Source organism: Apium graveolens, chromosome 2 (genome assembly GCF_009905375.1).
Source record: "Apium graveolens cultivar Ventura chromosome 2, ASM990537v1, whole genome shotgun sequence".
Lineage (NCBI taxonomy): Eukaryota > Viridiplantae > Streptophyta > Magnoliopsida > Apiales > Apiaceae > Apium > Apium graveolens.
In genome coordinates this window covers 159,929,825-159,945,942 of record NC_133648.1, presented here as the reverse complement: position 1 = coordinate 159,945,942, position 16,118 = coordinate 159,929,825, and the positions used below count along the sequence as shown (strand labels likewise).

The 16,118-nt window shown below is 36.3% G+C and overlaps 1 protein-coding gene across 1 annotated transcript; it reads left to right on the top strand.

The window, feature by feature from the left end:
* The first annotated feature begins 12,622 nt into the window (after positions 1-12,622).
* On the top strand, positions 12,623-13,861 carry LOC141706111 (long-chain-alcohol O-fatty-acyltransferase-like). The gene has a single exon (XM_074508940.1). It carries the CDS (start codon positions 12,713-12,715, stop codon positions 13,745-13,747), a length of 1,035 nt encoding a protein of 344 aa, XP_074365041.1. The 5' UTR covers positions 12,623-12,712; the 3' UTR covers positions 13,748-13,861.
* The last annotated feature ends 2,257 nt before the right edge of the window (positions 13,862-16,118 follow it).

The window sequence follows — 16,118 nt, the reverse complement described above, 5'->3', positions numbered from 1 at the left end:
AAACCATGATGAAGCTCCATCTAAGTTGCATTTTATGCAAGATCTTCTTGCACACTGTGAAATTGGGTATGCATTGACTCAGCCTTCAGTCTTTTCAAGCCAACAAGTTCTGACGTTTTGGCGGACTGGGCATTTTGATAATGGTGGTGCAACTGGTACTCCCAGCATTATTTTTGAAGTCAATGATGATGAGCATGTGGTAACTCCTGAAACAGTTCGTAAGGCTTTATATTTACCAGAAGGCTGCATTTTCTCAACACCGGAGGAACCAGCTCTACAGCAGCTCATGGCCAATTTGGGGTATGAGCAGAGTTTGGTTAAGCTTGACAGTTGAAACGAGCACATATCAGAAAGGAATGGAGCTTTTTCTTCGACTGCATCACTAAAGCCTTCGGGAATAAGTGTTCCAACTTTGATTCCATTCCAATAATGAGTCAGCACATCGGGTATGCTATTATTAACCAAACTCATTTTGATTTTGCAAGTGTTGTGCTAGGTTTTATAGGGGATAGGATGACAGAGGATAGGAATGTTGTCTACTTTGCTAGATTCTGTCAGCTTATATATAATTTCTGTTGTGCTGATGAACCTCAACCTACCACTGACTTATGTCCACCCTTTAAACTTGCAAAACGAGCTTTTAATGACTTGGTAAATGCTGACCTTAAGAAAATGGTGGTTAGACCTTTACAGATTCCTCAGTCTGTAAAACAGATCCTGGTAAATGCTGATCCTCAAACCTATAGATCTGTTTATCCTGATGTTCAACCTACCACCACATCCCAAACACCACACCAACCATCAGAACATACCACACATACATCTATACCTCAACCCTCTCTCAAAACATATCTCAAAACTTATCTCACACCTTCACAGACAGCTCAACCTTCATCCTCAGCACCTACTGTGAAGCCTTCATCTTCCAAGCCCAAGAGGACAAAGACTGTTCCTCAGACACCATAGAAGAGAAGGAGGATTGTTCTGAGAGATGAGTCAGACAGTGAGGAACAGGTTTCTGCATCAGAACCTGTTGTTAAAGAAGCTGAGAAGGTCCCTTCTCAGAAGGATTCTGGAATTGGGGGATCTAAGCTTCTCAAAAGGCTTAGAAGAATGACTTCTGCTGAACCTCCCAAGGAATCCCCACCTTCAAAGAGATACAAGAAACAGAGAGCTAAAAGGACAGCTTCAGATGATGAGGAAGCAGCAGCTAAGGAAGGAGATCAGGAATCTCTGGTCTCAAAAGAACCAGAATTTGCTGAAGCTACTGCATCTCCCTCTTCATTGTCCCCAACTCAGGAACCTGCTACAGATAAGGCAAACACACCATCTGTGTCTCCTGTACATGAAACTGTATCTCCTGTAGACCCAGGCACAAGTGCTGAAATTGATATTCACAACCTGCTTGTGCCTGAGGTTTTCTACTTAGAAGCTCCAACAACAATTAATCCATCAACAACACCTTCTCTTAATGCTGCTCAAACTCCAGAATTGTCTACAACACATTCTCTGCATCTAGATATTGATGATCAGAATATAGGTGAGCATCAGGATATGGCTGTTGATCAAAACTTGGAAACATATCAGCACTTAGAGGATGATGTTGAAGCCTCAATTGCTTCTCATACTGTTGTTTTATCAGAAGATGCTGATTCTGTCAATTCTGATGCTTCAAATACTGATGATACTGGTGATGCTGCTATTAATGCAGATGCTGATGAAGCTGGTCCTTCAGGACATGCATCTCAACAAACTGTTCATAAATCTGAACTAGTTCAGAAGTTTGTTACAAGAGCAGCACCAGTACCTTGGAGTGAAACTCCTAGAGGACAGGAGTGGACGAAGGAATGGAACTCAGTTACCTTTGTTCCATCTGAAAAAATTCTTGCTGAGCACTTGGCAAAAGCTGATGAAATGTTAATTAATGATGATTTCAAGACACAGCTTCGAGTCACTGCATTGAGTACTAGACATCTGCAAGGTCTACATTCAACAACTCATGCAGAGTTACATAAAATTCAGGAAGAATTGCTCAAGCAAGAAACGACTCAGAAAATTGATAAGAAAAAATTCTTCCAACCTACCTTTGACAGAGTTGCTTACATTGAGAAGACCCAAGAGAAGCAACAGTCTCAGATTGATGATATTTTGAAAAATCAAGCTTCTCGGCAATCTCAACTCGATGAAATCCAAGCCTCAGTGGCATTGCTTGTCTCTCTTCTCTTACCTGCTGATGCCAAAAAGGGGGAGAAAGTAATTAAGTCCAAATGCAAAACTGTAAAGACACTGAAGGGGAAGGATGATGAAAAAGATGACCAGGGAAACTCTGGAATGGGTGGAGGTCATGGTCAAGGTGAAAGGAATATGTCCTAAGTCCAATCATGTATTAGGATTTAGGAATAACTTTTTATGTAATCTGTTTTGATTTTATTGATATTAATAAAAGACTTGTTATGTTTTTATTACGGGCTCTATCTATTTAAGTGTTTAAATAAGATATACCATAGTTAAATATACTATTATAAACCCTATTTTTATTTGAACCCAAACCCAAATTTTTCAGAAAACCTAATTCTCTCCACCTCCTCCTCCTCCTTAGCATCGTTTTCTTGGTGGATACCGGTGGAGTGCTTCACGTTTGAGGATCAGCTGCTAAGGATCTCCGATCGTTGCTTTTGGATCGCTATTAAAGGTTAGTAATCGATTCATATGTTTTAATCACGATTTATATGCTATTTTTTGGATTTTATATGTGTAAAAAGTGTTTTACCATGCCTTCACTGCGATTAAAATCCAATATTGGTATCAGAGCATAGGTTGTATGCATATAGATCTCTGGTAAAAATTTCAGAATTTTATGTGCTTGTATGAATTAATTATGATTTTTACAAGTTATATCATGGATTAATTTTGTCTGATGAGAAATCATTTCTCAGAATAATTTTGAATGTCGATCTGGGTTCTACAAGTGTTGTAGATCGTCTGGGTATTTTTTTCATAATTTTATGATGTATAGATTTTTTATTATGAATTTTTGAAGTTGTTGCAATTAAATTTGTAATTAAATAATCATATATATATATATAAATTGTAAGTATATATATATTATGCATCTGCTGCTTGTCTGACTGATGGCACGGGAAGTAAAGCAAGGAACATACACGAGAAAGAATGTCAGGCGCGGCGATCGAGAAAAAAAAAGCAACGGCGGCTGCTGCAGGCGCGTGTGGCGCACGCGCGCGGGGGGCGGGGGGTGTCGCGCATTCTGGGAATGCGCTACACCCTGTGGCGCATTCACGGAATGCGTTACACCTTTTAATGGCTTAAAAGGGTTGTAACGCATCACCGGAATGCGTTACAGGGCTTGTAACGCGTTCCTGTAATGCGTTACAGCCCGACCGTCCACATTAAATTTGATTTTTTGGGAGTTTCGTAACTCCGTTTTGGGCGTGCAATATATCGTTGGATTCATTTTTCCGAGACGGATCTAATGGAGTGATCAAATTTTAGTTTATATAAAATTTTTGAACTGTTTATATTTCCGAAAGTGTTTTAAAGCTGTTTTTAACTGTTTTAATTGCTTTTAAATGCTTCATCTGATACATAGAGATGTATAATGCTTAGACCAATATGCTAGATGATGTAACATGCCTACCTTGACGTTTATTCATGTTTATATATGTGATATATGCTTAGTTTATCATGCAATGATAGATTTAGGTGAACTTAAATGAACATAAGGCGTTTGTTAGACAATCTAGTATAGTGAAATTGTTTCATAACCTTAAAAATAATATTATGAATACAATCATGAGATTCTTGTGTTTATGAAACACGTAACTGAATATGAATTTTCAATATGAGAGAAAGGATGATTCTGTCAACAACAGATTTCTATCTGTAAGAAAGGGTTATTAAGTGACGCATCTTGACAATGCTCTACCCGATCTGGGAATCATCTGATTATTGATTATTGATTTGAAATATTTAATTTAAAAGGAAGAATTTCTTTATAATATGATTATGATTGTAATGTAATATAATCCCTCTAAAATTAAATAATATCAAGTAGTAATTGGCCAATGATACAACGGGCTTGTGTCGGTCATAGCCTTCCAACATGATAGAAAAGTAGTTCTTATTTTTGAATCATTGTCGATTCGTGCTACAACCGAGGGCTTTGATTTCGAAATAAGAAATACTTGTCTATTACATACAGATGTGTACATTGAATTAGAATCTAAAGGTCGGTACGTACCACAGCCGTGGGCCGTTGGGGACTGATTCAATTATACGGAATGTTGGGTTAGACTTGACTTAGAATATTGAGTTTGTCGTGCAACAGCCGTGACTCAATTATTCAAGAGGCTAAAGTTTGATTAGGGAATAACATAAGATGTAATTGACAAGAGTTGTCTGCCTATTGAACATTACATGGCGGTTCGTGCTACAGCCGGGGGTTGTGTAATGGAATGTATGATCCCTATTCCCACTAGCATTATGAATGCTTAATTTTTCACGTAGGGGGTTGAATAAATTAGATAAACTAGTGGGAGCTACTTATGAATAAAGACCCGAATCATATAGTGTTTTTAAAATGAAATTGAATATTTTGTTAAGTGTTGTTATGTGTTTATCATTTACAGATTTACAATATACATTTTTTCTTCTGCACTATCACTCAGGAGCATACTGGATGCTCACAAGTTGACTGGTCCTAATTATGCTGACTGGCTTCGAAACTTGAGAATTGTTCTCAGGATTGAGAAGCTGGAATACGTGATTGACTCACCTAAGCCTACTGAACCTGCTATTGATGCACATAATGATGAACATGTTATGTATCATAAGTGGATAGATGATGCAAATATTGCTCAATGCATCATGCTAGCTTCCATGAACATTGAGCTACAGAATCAACATGAGCATATAGATGCTCACACTATCCTCATGCATCTACAAGAGTTGTATGATGTGGCAGGGAGGACAGCTCGATATGAGATATCGAAGGAGCTGTTCGGTTGTAGGATGTCTGAGGGATCATCTGTGAATGACCATGTACTTAAGATGATCAATTTGATTGAACGTCTTGGACAACTTAGTTTTGCCATGGATGGGGAGCTGAGCCAAGACTTGGTCATGCAATCGCTTCCGAGTTCGTTCTCGCAGTTTGTTGTGAACTTTGACATGAATAAGTTGGATGTCAGCCTGCCTGAACTCCACAACATGTTGAAGACTGCGGAATCGAATTTCCCCCCTAAGAAGAGTTCTGTTCTTCTAATTGGTGAAGGTTCCAATCCTAAGAAAAGGAAGAGGAACCCTTCCAAGAAGAAGAATGTAGGTGAGAAAACGCCGGTTCCACCAAAAGCTAAAGACCCCAAGAGCAAAGTTGTTTGCTTTCACTGTAACAAGGTGGGGCACTGGAAGAGGAACTGCAAGGTTTACCTTGCAGAATTGAAAAAGATGAAGGGTAGTGAGACTACCGCTTCTGATTCAGGTATGTTCATGATAGAAGTGAATATGTCATTAAATCAAATTTCTACTTGGGTATTAGATACCGCCTGTGGTTCTCATATGTGCAATTTGTTGCAGGGACTAAGGAGAAGTAGGACTCTTGAGGAAGAGGAGGTGATTCTACTGATGAGAAATGGAGCAAGAGTTGCTGCTAAAGATGTAGAATCATTTCATTTACATATGCCTACGGGCAAGACTATTGTTTTAAATAATTGTTATTTTGTTCCCTCGATTATGGGGAATATTATTTCTATTCCCATGTTAGACTTGGCTGGATTTTCATTTATTATTGAGAATAATGAATGTTCTATTCTTAGAGATAATATTCTTTATGGACGTGGTACTTTAAATAATGGTCTGTATAAATGTGACATAATTTACTTCAGATTGAACAAACTAATAAAAGAAAAGGGATGATGAAAATTTCACTTCATTATGGCACTGCAGTCTCCATTTAGTAGACATGGAGAGAGGGCTGCAAATTTGCTAGGAATGGTACACACATATGTATGTGGACCAATGTCTACGCAAGCCATGGGTGGATTTTCATACTTCATTACTTTCATGGATAATAGATCTAGATTCGGATATGTGTTTGATGAAACACAAGTCTGAAGCCTTTGAAAAGTTCAAAGAGTATAAGTATGAAGTGGAGAAATAAACCAAACATAGTATTATAATTCTTCGATTAGATCGAGGTGGTGAATACTTGAATGGAGAGTTTCTGGATTATCTCAAAGTAAATGGTATAGTCTCCCAGTGGACGCCTCCAGATTGGTATCTGAAAGGAGAAATCAAACTTTGTTAGACATAGTTCGGTCCATGATGAGCTATGCAAATCTTCCAGTATTCCTATGGAGTTATGCATTGGAAACCTCAGCATATTTACTGAATAAGGTGCCTTCCAAATCTGTTCCTCAAACTCCGTATGAGATATGGAAAGAAAGGAAACCAAGTCTTAAACACGATAAGATTTGGGGATGTCCAGCTTATGTCAAGTAAGTTGACCCAGATAAGCTAGAATATCGATCCGTAAAATATAGTTTTGTGGGATATCCTAAAGAGACTTTAGGGTATTACTTTTACACCGATCATCGGGTGTTTGTCTCCAGAAATGCTACCTTCTTGGAAAGGGAGTTTATCCTTGAAGGAAACAGTGGGAGCAAAATTGAACTTGATGAAGTTCAAGAAGCACAAACTACTATGGATCAAGTGGAAACACCTGTTCTGACTGAACAACCTTCTGTGGAACAGTCCATTCGTAGGTCAGGGAGAGTGTCTCGCCAACCTGAGAGGTAATATGGACTTGTCATTGAGAATGACAATGAGTTGTCGATCATTGATGATGACGACCCTGTGACCTATAATGAGGCTATGAGTAGTGTTGACTCGGAGAAATGGCATAGTGCCATGAAATCCGGAATGAAATCTATGTATACGGGATACAAAAGAATGATTAGAGCAGATGGCCAGGTGGAGACCTTTAAGGCCAAACTTGTGGCAAAAAAATTCAAACAAAGGCAATGGATTGACTTTGATGAAACCTTTTTCCTGTAGCCCTGTTATAATCAGTTCGGATTTTGCTTGCGAATGCTGCTTACTACGACTATGAGATCTGGCAAATAGCCAGATGGTTTTCTTTCCAAGAGAAATGAAAACCTAGTGTGTAAGCTACTGCGAACCATATGTGGTTTAAAGGAAGCTTCTCGTAGATGGAACATCCGTTTTGATGAGACAATCAAAGAGTTTGGTTTTATGAAAAACGTAGATGAACCATGTGTCTACAAAAGGGTTAGTGGGAGCGCGATAACATTTCTTGTGTTGAATTGAATTAGAGTTGACACACATAATAACATAGCAGACCCACTCACAAAGCTACTTTATGAAAGTCACTTTGATCGTCATAAAGACAAGATGGGTATTAGATACCAGAGTGATTGGCTTTAGTACAAGTGGGAGATTGAAAGGAATATGTCCTAAGTCCAATCATGTATTAGGATTTAGGAATAACTTTTTATGTAATCTGTTTTGATTTCATTGATATTAATAAAAGACTTGTTATGTTTTTATTACGGGCTCTATCTATTTAAATAAGATATACCATAGTTTAGAGTAAAGCTTTTTATGGATTATGATGAGATCATAATAGTGAGACCTAAAAGATGATAACTCTAAACTTAAATAGTTCCTGATCATAGGATTACTAACTGGTAATTAATAATCCGCAAAGATCGGTACATACTATGCTTGCTTCATTATGAAGGATGTCTGTTCTCATAGACATTTGTGTGGTGACACTATAGCTAGTATGTAGGTGCTTATTATAGAATAAGTTCACTGAACATGACTCGCACAGCTGAACAACTGATGGAGTTCACTCACGTGTCAGCAGTTGTTCACATAGTGATAGTTGTACAAGTATCTTTAGACTTGAGGTCATCATAGTCATCTTGTGTACACTGAATTATGCTTTGGTTTAGTTCTTAGTCTCCAGGGACAATTATTAGGGCTCTACTGGGTATAGGAATTTGTACACGAAGATAGTGTATGATCAATAAAGGATCTACCCCTTCCAGTGAAGGAAGCGAATGTTCAAGGCTGATCCACTTATGCTAGTTCAGGAATCTCTGGCCAGAGTGAATGAAATTAGAAAGGAGTTTCTAATTTGCATAGAACTAATCATAGTAAATGGTAAGCAAGTGATTAAATTAGATAGGCTTGACATAAGATCCATGCCTTGTATTTAATCATGGACATTGTAGGGTAGAAGGAGTTTATTGTACGGTAACTATTCACTGAATAGGTTCTTGGTATTCTAAGCAGTGAATTCGTATTATCCGGATAGTCGCGATATGCTGAGAAGTATCCCTCACGATGTAGAATAAATATGATTAATTAATTAATCATATTTAATAAATTAGAGAATTTATATAAATAATGATAAAATAGTTTTATTATTATTTATTTCTACTACAGGCTTAATATTGAACCTACAGGGTCACACCATAAAAAAAATGATTTAATGGTGAAGGAATTAATTAATAATGGCTAATAATTTTATTTATGAAATAAATAATTAATTGGCAAATTTAATAATTAATTAAATGAGATTTAATTGATTATAAATTAATTAAGAAAAGTTCTTAATATTATTAATTAAGAATTTAATTTTTGGAAATTAAAACAAGAGAGAGAATTATTTCTAAAGTGTTTAGAAAAAAGATTAATAATTAAAAAGTGTTTTAATTATTAATGAGAATAATAAATGGGTTAATAATAATAATATTTTATGGGAAAATTTCAGCTGAAAATTTTGCCTATAAATATACTATTATAAACCCTATTTTTATTCGAACCCGAACCCAAATTTTTCAGAAAACCTAATTCTCTCCAACTCCTCCTCCTCCTTAGCATCGTTTTCTTGGTGGATACCGGTGGAGTGCTTCACGTTTGAGGAGAAGCTGCTAAGGATCTCCGATCGTTGCTTTTGGATCGCTATTAAAGGTTAGTAATCGATTCATATGTTTTAATCACGATTTATATGCTATTATTTGGATTTTGTATGTGTAAAAGGGTTTTACCATGCCTCCGCTGCGATTAAAATCCAACACAAGGTCGAAGTTTCTCATCAAGAAGAGCTGAAATTACAAGTCACAGGACAAGTTCTGATGCTGGAAAAAGAATTACTTCTGCTACTGGTAAAAGGATAAGTTCTGATGAACTTTTGGATCTTCATGAAGAAATATCAAGACAGTTATTTCTGAAAGAAAATCCAGGAATGGACTTGGAAAGTCTGATGGAAGAAGAAGCTAGACTTAAGTCAGAAAAAGTCAATTCTAAATCTGAAGCTTCTGTTGGTAAAAAGAAACTTTCAAAGGCCAAAGGCATTGTGATAAAAGAAAGAACAAATCCTGAAGCAACCAAGGCTAAATCACAATTGCAGATAGATCCAAGGTCCAAGGGCAAAGAGAAAGTTGGTGAACCTATCAAGGTTTATGTGCCTCCTGTGGATGAAGAAATTACTGTTGAAGATGCTAATCTTGCTCTGACTTCAAGAAAAATTTCTAAAACAACCTCTGACACGGCTCAAGTTGTTCAGAGTAAAGATATAGTTAGTTCTGATATTTCAAAGAAGCAAGTAACCTCTGACATAGCTCAAGTTAACTTGATATCAGAAGATAAATCAAAGGAAACCTCTGACATTGCTCATGTTAAACCTTCAAAGATACTCCTACCAGGATTCACCAAAGCCAAACAGACTCAACCTTTGAAGACTGCTGCAAGTGGTTTTGAAGCAAGAGTGGTTACTGGAAAGGAAGCAAGAGATAAATCTGGATTGGGTAGTGCTGATGAAAGAAGAGTACAGAACACAACCAATGATCCAACTTCCTTAAGTGAACCAGGTATTAGAGCAACTCCTGAATGATTGAATCAACTAGAATCTGTACAGATGGTTTATCATACCTACTTGAGAGAACACATCTTGTTGTACTTCATGACATATGGTAGGGTTTATCATATAAGGGAAAATGTCATTCCACTGAAGTATTTTGAAGAATTGGAACATGTATTATTCTTACTTCAAGTGAATGACAAAATAACAGAAAGTGTTGCAAACTATTTGAAGAGTCAAATTCAGAGATAGAAAAGGCTTTATTCTGTAAAGTCTGACATCACATATCTTCCAAAGTACAGAGATCACAAGGGTGATATTGTTGAGATGAAGCCTAACTCTGCTAAGATTATAACTACCTTTCTGGGTTACAAGGCTGTGGAATTCAATCTTGAGTCTGACAAGGCATATTTGATCAGATTGGATCAGGACATAAGGAAAGCTAAAATTAATGATCTCAGAGCTGCAATCTTTCAAACTGGTGAAAATTCTGCAGAACTTAAAGATGCTAAAAGGAGGATGATTGATGAACTCAGATATGCTGAGAGATGTTTGTTAAGATCTATCTCAGAACAACTCCTGACATCAGAGAGATCAGAAAGTGAAGCCAAGTCAAGATCTACAACTGCTCAAATTCTGATATGTATACAGACTGAAGTTGTTATCAGAAGTTAAAGTTGGTAAAGCTTTAAGGACTGTAAGTTGTAGTTATCTTGTCAAATTCTCATGTATTTGTACTTAATATTTTTGACATCATCAAATATCTGTTAAACTTGTATATTATGCTAAATTACAAGTTGGGGGAGATTGTTAGATATATTTGATAATATCATGTCTAATATGATTTATGTTTAGTTTTTTAGATCTTAATTAAACAGGACAAATCAGTACTTAACTGAAATCAGTACTTATACTGAAGTCAGAACTTAAGTCATCAGTACTTAAGGTTCAGGAGATATTTATCAGAAGATAATATCAGGACTTAAAGGAAATATTCAGATAAGGAAGACAGCTGATTTACAGGAAGAGAAGATCTAGACAAACGTAAGAAGAGATATGCATGGAGAAGGAATTCCGTGAAGAATGGAATACTTGGAAGAAAAGATATCTGATTGATATATTTTAGGAAGCAGAATTATATTCCATATCAATTAGCGATTATCTTATAACTGTGTAGTATATAAACACAGACATAGGGTTTACATTATAAGTGTTATCATTATCGAGAAGATTATTCATTGTAACCCTAGCAGCTCTCGTGATATTTGTTCATCACTGAGAGAGGACAGTTCCATACTGTAACAGAGTTTATTGTTTTAAATAAAGTTTGTTTTCTGTTACTTGAGTTATTAGAGTTCGATTTGATTGTGCTATACACTGTATTCACCCCCCTCTACAGTATGTGTGACCTAACACACCCCCCCCCCCCCCTCTATTTTCTTCTTGCAGAAACGTTCTGTATGAGTCAACAAACCACAAACAAAACAGAAGTCACCCAATTTTTTCATATTTGTAACTAACAATGCACTCTTCCCTGGCCTTGTTGCATATTTTCTTTCTTCTCTTCAATGGAAACCTTACATCCACCTTAATTTGAATTCGCATATATTCTCACAGGCATAATATCGTACGACAAAAACGAACCAAAGAAATTACCCCGTTGCTTACTAACAGACTCCGCCATGAATCCACCAGGTAGATCGTAAATATGGATCCAGAGTTCTACGTCGTTAAGAGGAACTTTGATTGGATCCCCACTATTTGGGATAGTGTTCATAACAAGAGTAGCATTATTAAAAGACCAAGGTCCATTACTCATCATCCATTGCATATCATCTTTGTGAAAGAACTGAAATAAGAAAATCCCCGGAGTTAATTCTTTAATGTTAATTCCCATAGTTGGATGCTAGATATCCGTCATTTTGGACTTCATAGCTCGAACATTAAGATTCTTCTCAGTCAGGAATCTTCCAACCAAACATAACTCGAACTTGTTTCCAGCCTCGATAATCTCTTCGTCAAATATCAACTCTTTATTTTCCTCTTTGGAGATGTCCAGATCTCCCATTAAAGAATTCAAATCATTTTCGTTTGTCATTGCATAAAACATCTCTCACAAATCTACCACGAAAAGGAGAGAAAATCAAAACCTCTCACAGAATTCGGAGAGAACCCACTCATTGTTTAATTATTTATGCATATTTAAATGATCTGAGAAATATGGGGTATGATTCTTTTTCTCTTAAAAATTATTATTTTCCATTTTTTTAAAAATTGAAACATGAAATAGTAGTTCACAAAACATAAGATTCAAATTTTAAATTAGATGATTAAAACACTTTAAATTATGTGCAAAATAATTAAGAGAAATTACCAAAAATACTAAATTTCTTAAACTTTTTTTGCGAATTTACTATTTCTGAAAATATTTACAAAAATACAGTACAACCAAAATCAATCAGATATGATATGTAATCAGTTGAATTTAGTTTTTTTGGTTATACTTGAAATTGAATCTACTTGAATCGAGTCGCAGAAAATTATATTTTTGCAAAAAAAATACGAAAATTGTATTTTTTTAACAAATGAAAAAAATACAATTTTTTTTAAAAAAGTAATAGTGTTTTTGCAACAATATTTTTGAAATTGGGTATTTCTCAAAAAAGCCCAATAATTAAATATTACGCATCCATGATTTTTAGGATGTAGGGTAACAATAGCTATTGTCAGAAAAACATGTATAATAAACATCTATTGCTTTAGATCTGATCTGAGAATATATTGTATGAAGAGGCAAACATCTGTATGAATCAAGGGAAGATGAACAGTGAAATAAACAAGTTTGGGAAGATATGGATAACAGCCATTGCATGTATATGCTACTGTTACTACATTGCTGCAAGATTTCCAAAAGGGATCCTCAGATTACTCACCACTCTCCCCATCATCTATATCTTCATCATTCTCCCATTTAGTCTCTCCTCTGTTCATCTTTGTGGCCCTACAGTGTTCTACCTTGTTTGGCTCTCTAGCTTCAAACTCCTCCTCTTCTCTTTTGACAATGGCCCTTTATCCACCACTCCACCTCTATCACTCCTTCATTTCACTAGTGTTGCTCTTCTTCCCATCAAATCCAAACACCCCCTTAACAAAACTACTACTACTTCTTTTGGTTCAACTTCACAGCTTAAAAGGTCAACTCTGGTTGCTGCCAAAATGGTACTTTTGGTAATGATCATATATGCTTATAAGCTAGATCTACATCCATATGTGATACTATGTCTTTATTGCTGTCATGTATATCTTGCTACTGAGCTTGTTCTAGCCATTACTGGATTTCCAGTTGGAGCCATCTTGGGACTTGAGATAGAGCCACAGTTTAATGAGCCTTACTTGGCTACATCACTTCAAGATTTTTGGGGTCGTAGGTGGAACCTCATGGTAACAAGTATCCTGCGTCCCACCGTTTACAACCCTGTGTTAGCTTTTTCCACCAGGTGTAAATTGGGGCCAATGTGGGTCCGGGCGCCCCCGACTTTTGCCACATTCTTGGTATCGGGATTGATGCATGAATGGATATTTTATTATCTGACACATGTCGGACCGACGTGGGAGGTGACGTGGTTTTTTGTGATTCATGGGGTTTGTACAGCGGTGGAGGTGGTCTTGAAGAAGGCTGCAGGTGGTAGATACAGACTGCACAGGGCGGTTTCCCGGATAATGACGGTGGGATTTGTGGCTGTAACAGGAGTCTGGTTGTTCTTTCCACAGATACTACGAAATAGGGTCGAGCAGAGAGCTATAGAAGAATATGCAATATTGGCCGACTTTGTGAGATAGAAGTTTATGTTTTTCCCACCTAGAAGTTGGAAAGCGTCTGCAATGTTATCCTTTGAATTTGATCTAATACAAATATAATCAGCACATACGATTGGATGTCATACTCATATTCATATTCACGTTCTTCATTTAGTTCTACTTCTGTTTCTAGCCATGTCAAAACTAATCATATTCTACACGCAAACAGTTTAAAACAAGTTCTAGTTGTAGTCTTCATTGACAGTTAAGAAGTGCCATGGAATTTCGAGCAAGTAAAAAAAATACGTACTATGGTAATCATTAGCCGTTGTAATTATCATACAATGGAATAGCTTTGCAGCATAAACAAGAACATACAATCAGGGCAAAATGTACTTCTCCCAATAAGTTTGGGTTGTGTGTAATCTTGTAGCCATATCAACAGCAAGCATGCCAAGCAACTCAAGACAGCATTGATTAACAAGCAAAGAAACCAACAACTGGACACAATTACACAAGATCACCTTGCTCTGCTGTCTCACAAGTATTTCACCAGCAACCATATAACCACCACCAGACCAACAATCCCGAGCACTGCTAACAACAGGCACATGCAGGTGCAACCACCCTTGGTGCGCTTGTTCAGTATAGCCAAAGTCCTTTCCACTCGCTGTTACATGCAAGGCAATAAGAGGAGGAAATCCAAATGTTTTTACATAAAGTCAAGACTGGAAAAGCTAAATAATAGTAATTTTAATCAGGAAAAGAATCATAACTACCAATATACGGGTATTAGTAACTTCCCCAGCAATTTCCTTTTTTTGGAAAAAGCAACTCATATAAAGTAAATATAAAAAAAAAGATGTAAAAGAAAGCATGCTAATTTAATATGGTGAAAAAAAGGTACTAGGTTACTGGCACAATAAGTTTATAAACCCCTGCCCCTGAACGAAAAATCATGTCTCACTCTTAAAAAAAATTTATATTCTGTTTAATATGGTGAAATATTTGTTCTCTTTTTGTTTAAAAAGAGGAAAACAAATTAGAAAAGGTAGATTTATAGTTCTTAGTTTCTTTCAGGATATGTTACATATTTTCAATAAATTACATTTAAAAGCATATGGGAATGGGGAGTATGGACTCAAACATATTTAGCATTAATCAAACATAAACAAGTAAATTTGCAAAAAAAAGAAAGTTAAAGACATGAGCTTCTGAAAATTGTCAGTTAACGATGATGACCTTCAAACGGGAGTTTGTGACATCGACATGTTCGTCCAAGTTATCATGTAAAGCATAATAGCAAAATAATGATAAGAGAAAGGAAAATAAAAAGAAACTGAAGTGGAAAGGAATATAAAGGCAATAGAGTTTGAGGAATGATAAGGGAGTTGAGTATGAGGAAACCCTAAAGACTCGTAGCAATAGAAATAGAAAAGTATGCAATCGTCAGGATGATGGTGATTCACCATGAGTTAAAATTCATGGTTGAAGGCATAAGAAATACATATATTTTATCCCCTGTAAGTTGGGAGGATTCGTGGAAACCTTGAGATAGTTCGAAGGATAAATAATGAGACGCGGATAGACTGAGGAGACAAGGAAGTAAGAAATTAGGAAAATTGGATGAAGGAAGTGACCTTCAAGAATGTGAAGTGTAAGACCGGTGGCTTGATACCCAGAAAGGGAGACGCCAGGTATAAAAGATATCCCAACATTGAGATGACTGTTGAGATAAACAACAAAAGTAAATAAGGAATTATTAAGAAGAAGTTCATGTTGAACACGACCAATATCTCCCAGAACATCCCCGTTGTCATTACCAAATTAGGCAAGCAAAGCGAAAAAAAAACCGTTGTTATCTTTTGGAGGCCATATGGATTGACCTCAGTTTGAATAAGGATGCTATTGTGAAATTAAGTATAGTCTATCGAAGTGAGAATGATTGAATAAGGTAATCTATCAAGTATATATGACTTGATTTATCCATGGAAGAGTGTAAGTATCTTTTAAAGGTGGAATTATGGATAAAACCCCGATAACTTGAAATGAATCCTAGGGGAATGCATAAAGGTTGACATTTCACCCTTAATAGGGACAGCATGAGTTTTGACAGTATGAATTGGAAAGAATAAATATAACAAGAACCTTTAAGGATCAGTGGAGAAATTTTTCAGAAGTATATAGACAATGATTCTGGTATTAGTAAATGGTATCTTGATATGCCCTGTGCCTAAGGTGTACCTGATGAAGGATTTAAGGATAACCTTATAGGTTTTACAAGGAGAAAGGTAATATTCAAAGTTCTCAAGAATAGAAATTTTGATGAAGGAAATATGACGTAATTATAATAATGCCAGGTGGAGCACGTGTTGAACCATAAGAAAGTATAGATCGATCCAATGAGGGTCGA